The sequence below is a fragment of the Ictalurus punctatus genome, chromosome 13 (genome assembly GCF_001660625.3).
Source record: "Ictalurus punctatus breed USDA103 chromosome 13, Coco_2.0, whole genome shotgun sequence".
In the NCBI taxonomy this organism is placed as follows: domain Eukaryota; kingdom Metazoa; phylum Chordata; class Actinopteri; order Siluriformes; family Ictaluridae; genus Ictalurus; species Ictalurus punctatus.
In genome coordinates, this window is record NC_030428.2 from 29,130,001 (window position 1) to 29,140,000 (window position 10,000).

General features: G+C 48.6%; 1 protein-coding gene across 2 annotated transcripts in view; it reads left to right on the plus strand.

The window, feature by feature from the left end:
- The window catches only part of polr3a (polymerase (RNA) III (DNA directed) polypeptide A), a 34,522-nt gene that overhangs the window by 11,734 nt on the left and 12,788 nt on the right, over positions 1-10,000 (plus strand). For both annotated transcript variants that reach the window (XM_053685234.1, XM_053685235.1), the window contains exons 15-21: positions 705-869; positions 1,010-1,182; positions 1,392-1,503; positions 6,356-6,474; positions 7,204-7,341; positions 8,427-8,597; positions 9,221-9,334. In XM_053685234.1, the coding sequence (XP_053541209.1) occupies positions 705-869; positions 1,010-1,182; positions 1,392-1,503; positions 6,356-6,474; positions 7,204-7,341; positions 8,427-8,597; positions 9,221-9,334 (992 nt within the window). The remainder of the gene's footprint in view (positions 1-704; positions 870-1,009; positions 1,183-1,391; positions 1,504-6,355; positions 6,475-7,203; positions 7,342-8,426; positions 8,598-9,220; positions 9,335-10,000) is intronic.

The window sequence follows — 10,000 nt, forward strand, 5'->3', positions numbered from 1 at the left end:
ACACACTCATACTCCTGTAACTATACACACACACACACACACACACACACACACACACACACTTATACTCCTGTAACTATACGCACATTCTCATACTCCTGTAACTATATACACACACACACACACACACTCATACTCCTGTAACTATATACACACACACACACACTCATACTCCTGTAACTATATACACACACTCATACTCCTGTAACTGCTATTGGGTAACACTGCACACGTGACCGAATTTCATTCCAACCAATCAGGAGCCACAGCTGATTCATTAATGCATCACGATCCTGTACTTTATTCTCTCTACACTATCGTCTTCTACACTACACTATATTATGTTTACATTATACTTGACTGTTACCCAATACTCCTACTATACTATAATATTTGTGTGTGTGTCTATATGTATATATACATATATACATACACACACACACTATTGCCATGTTGTACTTCCACTAGTCTGTAGTGTAGTAAATGCTGTGTAATACTACTGTATTGTACTTTAATACATTATATTCCTGCTACACTACAATTCCACACTGTATGTAATGTATCGTGACCCTGACAAGCAGTATCTGGAATTTGTGAGCTAGGATTAGTTAGTAGTTTACCCATTGCCACAAGGGTATCCTGAAGTTTAAACGCGTGTGTGTGTGTGTGTGTGTGTGTGTGTGTGTGTGTGTGTGTGTGTTTAGTTGTGGTGATCCAGAACAGTGAGTTACTGTCTGGCAGTATGGATAAAGGCACGCTGGGTTCAGGATCAAAGAACAATATCTTCTATATCCTGTTGAGAGACTGGGGTCAGGTGGAGGCAGCTGACGCCATGAGCCGCCTCGCCCGAGTCGCACCTACATACCTCTGTAAGAATCCTGTGTGTGTGTATCGTAATATGTTTCTGGATATTAGTGTATGTGTATGCATGTATTGCTTTCTGATGGGGTGTGTGTGTGTGTGTGTGTGTGTGTGTGTGTGTGTGTGTGTGTGTGTGTGTGTGTTGCAGCTAACCGTGGGTTCTCCATCGGGATCGGGGACGTGACACCTGGTCAGGGTCTGCTGAAGGCCAAACAGGAACTGCTCGACGCTGGATACAAGAAGTGTGACGAGTACATAGAGGCTCTGAATACAGGAAAACTACAGCAGCAGCCGGGTTGTACAGCCGAGGAGACACTGGAGGTAAAACACACACACACACACACACACACACACACACACGTTAGTTATTCCGTGTATTTGTGTGCGTGTGGTTTTTATGTCTGAGTGATTGTCTTTAAAACCATGCAGACTTAAAAACATTTATCTGCATCTGAATGTAACCGTGTATGCCGTGTACGTGTGTGTGTGTGTGTGTGTGTGTGTGTGTGTGTGTGTGTGTGTGTGTTCAGGCGCTGATCCTTAGAGAGCTGTCAGTAATTAGAGATCATGCTGGCAGTGCATGTCTGAGAGAGCTGGACAAGAGTAACAGTCCACTCATCATGGCTCTGTGTGGCTCGAAAGGTACCCAACACTCTCCACTGTACTCCCACTCCACTGTACTCCCACTCCACTCCACTCTACTCCCACTCCACTCTACTCCCACTCCACTGTACTCCCACTCCACTGTACTCCCACTCCACTCCACTCTACTCCCACTACACAGTACTCCCACTCCACTCCACTCTACTCCCACTCCACTCCACTCTACTCCCACTCCACTGTACTCCCACTCCACTGTACTCCCACTCCACTGTACTCCCACTCCACACCACTCTACTCCCACTCCACTGTACTCCCACTCCACTGTACTCCCACTCCACTCCACTCTACTCCCACTACACAGTACTCCCACTCCACTCCACTCTACTCCCACTCCACTCCACTCTACTCCCACTCCACTCCACTATACTCCCACTACACAGTACTCTACTCCCACTCCACTCCACTCTACTCCCACTCCACTCCACTGTACTCCCACTCCACTCCACTCTACTCCCACTCCACTCCACTCTACTCCCACTCCACTCCACTCTACTCCCACTCCACTCCACTGTACTCCCACTCCACTCCACTCTACTCCCACTCCACACCACTGTACTCCCACTCCACACCACTCTACTCCCACTCCACTCCACTCCACTCTACTCCCACTCCACTGTACTCCCACTCCACACCACTCTACTCCCACTCCACTCCACTGTACTCCCACTCCACTGTACTCCCACTCCACTCCACTGTACTCCCACTCCACACCACTGTACTCCCACTCCACACCACTCTACTCCCACTCCACTCCACTGTACTCCCACTCCACTCCACTCTACTCCCACTACACTTCACTGTACTCTCACTCCACTCCACTGTACTCCCACTACACTCCACTGTACTCCCACTCCACTCCACTATACTCCCACTCCACTCCACTCTACTCCCACTACACTCCACTGTACTCCCACTACACTCCACTGTACTCCCACTCCACTCCACTCCACTGTACTCCCACTCCACTCCACTCTACTCCCACTCCACTCCACTCTACTCCCACTCCACTCCACTCTACTCCCACTCCACTCCACTCCACTGTACTCCCACTCCACTCCACTCTACTCCCACTACACACCAATGTACTCCCACTCCACTCCACTCTACTCCCACTCCACTCTACTCCCACTCCACTCCACTGTACTCCCACTCCACTCCACTGTACTCCCACTCCACTCCACTGTACTCCCACTCCACTCCACTCTACTCCCACTACACACTACTCCCACTCCACTCCACTCTACTCCCACTCCACTCCACTGTACTCCCACTACACTCCACTCTACTCCCACTCCACTCCACTCTACTCCCACTCCACTCCACTGTACTCCCACTCCACTCCACTGTACTCCCACTACACTCCACTGTACTCCCACTCCACTATACTCCCACTCCACTCCACTATACTCCCACTCCACTCCACTGTACTCCCACTCCACTCCACTCTACTCCCACTCCACACCACTCTACTCCCACTCCACTCCACTGTACTCCCACTCCACTGTACTCCCACTCCACACCACTCTACTCCCACTCCACTCCACTGTACTCCCACTCCACTCCACTCTACTCCCACTACACTTCACTGTACTCTCACTCCACTCCACTGTACTCCCACTACACTCCACTGTACTCCCACTCCACTCCACTGTACTCCCACTCCACTCCACTATACTCCCACTCCACTCCACTCTACTCCCACTACACTCCACTGTACTCCCACTACACTCCACTGTACTCCCACTCCACTCCACTGTACTCCCACTCCACTCCACTCTACTCCCACTCCACTCCACTCTACTCCCACTACACTCCACTGTACTCCCACTACACTCCACTGTACTCCCACTCCACTCCACTCCACTGTACTCCCACTCCACTCCACTATACTCCCACTCCACTCCACTGTACTCCCACTCCACTCCACTGTACTCCCACTCCACTCCACTGTACTCCCACTCCACTCCACTCCACTGTACTCCCACTCCACTCCACTCTACTCCCACTACACTCCACTGTACTCCCACTCCACTCCACTGTACTCCCACTCCACTCCACTCCACTGTACTCCCACTCCACTCCACTCCACTGTACTCCCACTCCACTCCACTCCACTGTACTCCCACTCCACTCCACTGTACTCCCACTCCACTCCACTGTACTCCCACTCCACTCCACTGTACTCCCACTCCACTCCACTGTACTCCCACTCCACTCCACTCTACTCCCACTACACTCCACTCTACTCCCACTCCACTCTACTCCCACTCCACTCTACTCCCACTCCACTCCACTGTACTCCCACTCCACTCCACTGTACTCCCACTCCACTCCACTCTACTCCCACTACACACTACTCCCACTCCACTCCACTCTACTCCCACTCCACTCCACTCTACTCCCACTCCACTCCACTGTACTCCCACTACACTCCACTCTACTCCCACTCCACTCCACTCTACTCCCACTCCACTCCACTGTACTCCCACTCCACTCCACTGTACTCCCACTACACTCCACTGTACTCCCACTCCACTATACTCCCACTCCACTCCACTGTACTCCCACTCCACTCCACTCTACTCCCACTCCACTCCACTCTACTCCCACTCCACACCACTCTACTCCCACTCCACTCCACTGTACTCCCACTCCACTGTACTCCCACTCCACACCACTCTACTCCCACTCCACTCCACTGTACTCCCACTCCACTCTACTCCCACTACACTTCACTGTACTCTCACTCCACTCCACTGTACTCCCACTACACTCCACTGTACTCCCACTCCACTCCACTATACTCCACTCCACTCTACTCCCACTACACTCCACTGTACTCCCACTACACTCCACTGTACTCCCACTCCACTCCACTATACTCCCACTACACTCCACTGTACTCCCACTCCACTATACTCCCACTACACTCCACTGTACTCCCACTCCACTCTACTCCCACTACACTCCACTGTACTCCCACTCCACTCCACTGTACTCCCACTCCACTCCACTGTACTCCCACTCCACTCCACTCCACTGTACTCCCACTCCACTCCACTGTACTCCCACTCCACTCCACTGTACTCCCACTCCACTCCACTGTACTCCCACTCCACTCCACTGTACTCCCACTCCACTCCACTGTACTCCCACTCCACTCCACTCCACTGTACTCCCACTCCACTCCACTCTACTCCCACTACACACCAATGTACTCCCACTCCACTCCACACTACTCCCACTCCACTCCACTCTACTCCCACTCCACTGTACTCCCACTCCACTCCACTGTACTCCCACTCCACTCCACTCTACTCCCACTCCACAGTACTCCCACTCCACTCCACAGTACTCCCACTCCACTCCACTGTACTCCCACTCCACTCCACTCTACTCCCACTCCACTCCACTCTACTCCCACTCCACTCCACTGTACTCCCACTCCACACCACTGTACTCCCACTCCACTCCACTCTACTCCCACTACACACTACTCCCACTCCACTCCACTCCCACTCCACTCCACTCTACTCCCACTCCACTCCCACTCCACTCCACTCTACTCCCACTCCACTCCACTCTACTCCCACTCCACTCCACTCTACTCCCACTCCACTCCACTCTACTCCCACTCCACTCTACTCCCACTCCACTCCACTGTACTCCCACTCCACTCCACTATACTCCCACTACACTCCACTGTACTCCCACTCCACTATACTCCCACTCCACTCCACTGTACTCCCACTCCACTCCACTCTACTCCCACTCCACAGTACTCCCACTCCACTCCACTCTACTCCCACTCCACTCCACTCTACTCCCACTCCACTCCACTCTACTCCCACTCCACTCCACTGTACTCCCACTACACTCCACTGTACTCCCACTACACTCCACTGTACTCCCACTCCACTCCACTCTACTCCCACTACACTCCACTCTACTCCCACTACACTCCACTCTACTCCCACTACACTGTACTCCCACTCCACTCCACTGTACTCCCACTCCACTCCACTCTACTCCCACTCCACTCCACTGTACTCCCACTCCACTCCACTGTACTCCCACTCCACTCCACTGTACTCCCACTACACACCACTGTACTCCCACTCCACTCCACTCTACTCCCACTCCACTCCACTCTACTCCCACTACACTCCACTCTACTCCCACTACACTCCACTCTACTCCCACTACACTCCACTCTACTCCCACTCCACTCCACTCTACTCCCACTCCACTCCACTCTACTCCCACTCCACTCCACTCTACTCCCACTCCACTCCACTCTACTCCCACTCCACTCTACTCCCACTCCACTCCACTCTACTCCCACTCCACTCCACTATACTCCCACTCCACTCCACTGTACACCCACTGCACTAGACTCCCACTCCACTCCACTGTGTTCTTCGGAAGTTTGAGTATTCTGTTGAACGGTTAAATGTATTGCCGTATGGCAGCAACATGTGATGATGGGACTGTGGGGTGTGTTCATGAATTGAAACGGGAATACACAGTGAAAGCTTCGGCTTCTCTAAAAGTATATTTACATTTTTTTTTCACTTTCAAAGTAAGAATAACTGGTGTAACTTCAGACGTTTTGCACCTTATTTTCTACATCTTATGTTTCAAGAGAAAGAATAAAAAATATGCTTCACCCAGAACGTGCAGTTAACACTGTACGTATGCTTGTGTAGACCTAAAGGTATGTACTCAATCACTAAAGAACACTACGGTGCACACACTAACACAGTACCTCTGAGTCCTGGTACAGGTACACTTTCTCCATCTGTCTGTCTGTCTGTCTGTCCGTCTGTAGGCTCCTTTATTAACATCTCTCAGATGATAGCGTGTGTGGGTCAGCAGGCCATCAGTGGCTCTCGAGTTCCTGATGGCTTTGAGAATCGATCGCTGCCGCACTTTGAGAAACATTCAAAAGTAAGAACACACACCCTGTGATCATATCATATATATATATATATATATATGTGTGTGTGTGTGTGTGTGTGTGTGTGTTTGTAAGGACAAATAATGGTAATGGTTTGTAATGGTATTTGTAGTGGAAACCGTTAGGATTTCTGTTATGGTTTCTATTGTGTGTGTGTGTGTTTTTTCAGCAGGGGTCTGGGACGTTTTGTTTAGCGAGATCTCATTAAAAGTGATCTGTAATAGATTAAATGAAGGATGAACAGCATCATTTATTCACTTTTATTCGTCATTCATTCACTAATTAAGATGTTTCTTACGAGGTTGATTTCTGAGCGTGACGCAGCTCACGGAGGATAGTTAACGGTGAGAGTGTAATAACTGTAACTTCTGAGGGAACGTTGATATTTCTAATGATCCGGTCTTATTTACCTGGTCACTGTTTTTCTTAACGTCTACTAACGATGCATCTCTAACACATACGTAGCTGTTTAGCAGTCTTTAGCTAGCTCGTGCCTTGTGGCCATGTTTCCCAGTTACCTAGCAACAGCATCACACACACGGCTAAGTTGTTAAATTTGTGATATTGTCAATTTCAGTCATTTTCATAATTGTTTCATAATTCATATAATGCACAACAGCAGGAAATGCTTTTAAGCCTGGGTGTGTGTGTGTGTGTGTGTGTGTGTGTGTGTGTGTGTGTGTGTGTGTGTGTGTGTGTGTGTGTGTGTGTGTTTTCAGCTTCCTGCAGCTAAAGGCTTTGTAGCAGACAGTTTTTACTCAGGTTTGACCCCCACTGAGTTTTTTTTCCACACTATGGCCGGCCGTGAGGGGTTGGTGGACACGGCGGTGAAAACAGCAGAGACTGGCTACATGCAGGTGTGTGTGTGTGTGTGTTGGTGGGGTGGGGGGGGGTGGGGGGGGGTGGGGCGGTGGGGGTGTTGTATTACACATGAAAGTGAAAACTGTGTTGGACAATTTATATTATACTTAAACCTGTAGCTAAATGACTGATTTAAACTGTAAACAATCCCACTGGTCAGTCTTTTATTTGCATATTATATGCATAGACACACCCCATTTTGCCACATTTGCATATTATTTATATAAAACACCAATTTGCCATTTGTCACCAATTTGCCATGTCACTATTACACATTTTCTTACACGCACATTATTACTGAGATCCTCACGCCCCACATCCCAAAAACATGTTTTTTGTTCTTGTTTCTGAAGCAAATCAATCGTCATGAAGTTACCATCATTTTAACTGGAGAAGAGGGCGAGCGAGAGGGAAGGAGGAAGAGAGCGAGTGAGAGGGAGGGAGAGCGAGAGGGAAGGAGGGGGAGGCGGGGGGCGAGAGGGGGGGGGAGACAGCGAGAGCTCAGTGTGATGCTCGCTCTACCATTTTAATGATCTAATGATTTCTTTGATCTTTTATGACACTCTGCTGTATTAGTGTTTGTAAATCACCGAGCACGGGTGCCATGATTACATGTGACCTGACGGACACAGGAGCTCACTGTTTATAAAGCCCAGTGGTGTGATGGTGCGAGTGATGCTCCTGAATGACACACAACCCAGTGTTCATTAGTGTGTTTCTGTCCACCTGATTGTGTGTTATAGAAACATTAGTCATAATAATAATAATAATAATAATAATAATAGTAGTAGTAGTAGTAATAATACACGCATGCACATGCTGAACATTTCTCTTTCATCATGACTCGCACAGGGACTGTAAGTAGTACAGGAAGGTCCAGAATGTTAGATTAATTAGAATCTCTGTTAGAATTAGAATATAATGTGAATTGTGTATTTGTGTGGTTTTGTACTAATATGCAAATTTCCATCTTGTGTGTATTGAGCATATTTTGTGTGTGTGTGTGTGTATTGAGCATATTTTGTGTGTGTGTATGTGTGTGTATTGAGCATATTTTGTGTGTGTGTGTGTGTGTGTACAGAGGCGCTTGGTGAAGTCTCTGGAGGATCTGTGCTCTCAGTACGACCTCACCGTGCGCAGCTCCACCGGCGACATCATACAGTTCATCTACGGCGGAGACGGACTCGACCCAGCCGCCATGGAGGGCAAAGACGAACCGCTCGAGTTCAAGAGAGTGCTGGATAACATCCGGGTAACACACACACACACACACACACACACACACACACACACACGTAACGGCAGTCAGCACCAGCACTCTGCTCTAAACCGTGTGTTCCTGCTGTAGTGTGTTTAGTTATAGATATAGAGGACAGATGGATGGATTAGAGATGGGAAGATGGACGGATTGATGAACAGGTAGACAGACAGACATAAAGGACAGTTAGACAGACAGACACGTGGATTAAAAGAGAGATACAATAATGAACAGGTGGCTGTGTGGATGGATAGATTGACAGGTAGATGGACAGACAGCTAGTTGGACCGGGTAGGACAGACAGACAGACAGACAGACAGACAGACAGACAGACAGTTTGGCAGGTAGAGGATCAGACAGGAAGAAGGACAGACCATGTGGTAGGAGAGTAAGGCAGACAGACGGGAAGACTGATGGATGGATGGACAACTGCCCCACCCATTTGTCCGTCCCATGCCCCACCCATTTGTCCCTTCCATGCCCCACCCACATCCCACACCTGTCCCACACATTTCCAGCATCTCCCCAACAATTTTCCAACAAATAAATGCTAATTAGGTAAATGTCGTAAAAAGATAAAACTCTGATGTCTCTGTGCTTGGCTCCTCCCCCTGTAGGCGGTCCACACCTGTGCTGATGAACCTGCTCTGAGTAAAAATGAGCTGGTGCTGACCACTGACCTCATCATGAAGAGGAACGACTTCACCTGCTGCAGAGACACGTTCTTACAGGTACACACACACCCGCATCCTGTGGCATTAGAATTCTTTCATAATTCCAAATAAACAGATTACGACCCAAAAATAAAAGTCGCGAGCTTCACAAAAATGAAACAAATTCACAAATTTATAAATGAGATTCGCGGATAAAAATTTTACAAATATGTTTTCATCTCAGAAACACGACTCCGCCCTGCATTCATTTGTGGATCCACAAATAGGTAAACTCCGCCCACCGCCTGCTCAAGCCAATCGGATAACTGCCACATCGCACTGACCAATCGTAGCACGGTCTCACTCCAACCAATCACGTTTAGTTTTACAATCAGGACGGGAACAGAGTCATACTGCACCGAACTCTCATCATTGACAACATCTGCAGTAAAACCAGCTGTGTACGGGTGAGGAAGTGATGAATGTGCTGATGGTACAGACGAGTGGTCTGATGTAGAAATGATCGAGTCACTGATTCAGCTGATCCACAAATGACTGCGGGGCGGAGTCGTGTTTGTGACGCAGAATATATTTGTTTAAAAATTTTTATTCGTAAATTGCATTTTATTTATATGTGAATTTAATTAATTTTTGTGAATCTCTATTTATTTGTGGGTCTTAATCTATTTATTTGGAATTATGGAACAAGTCTAATCTATACATCCTTCTTCTGTGCAGCATAAA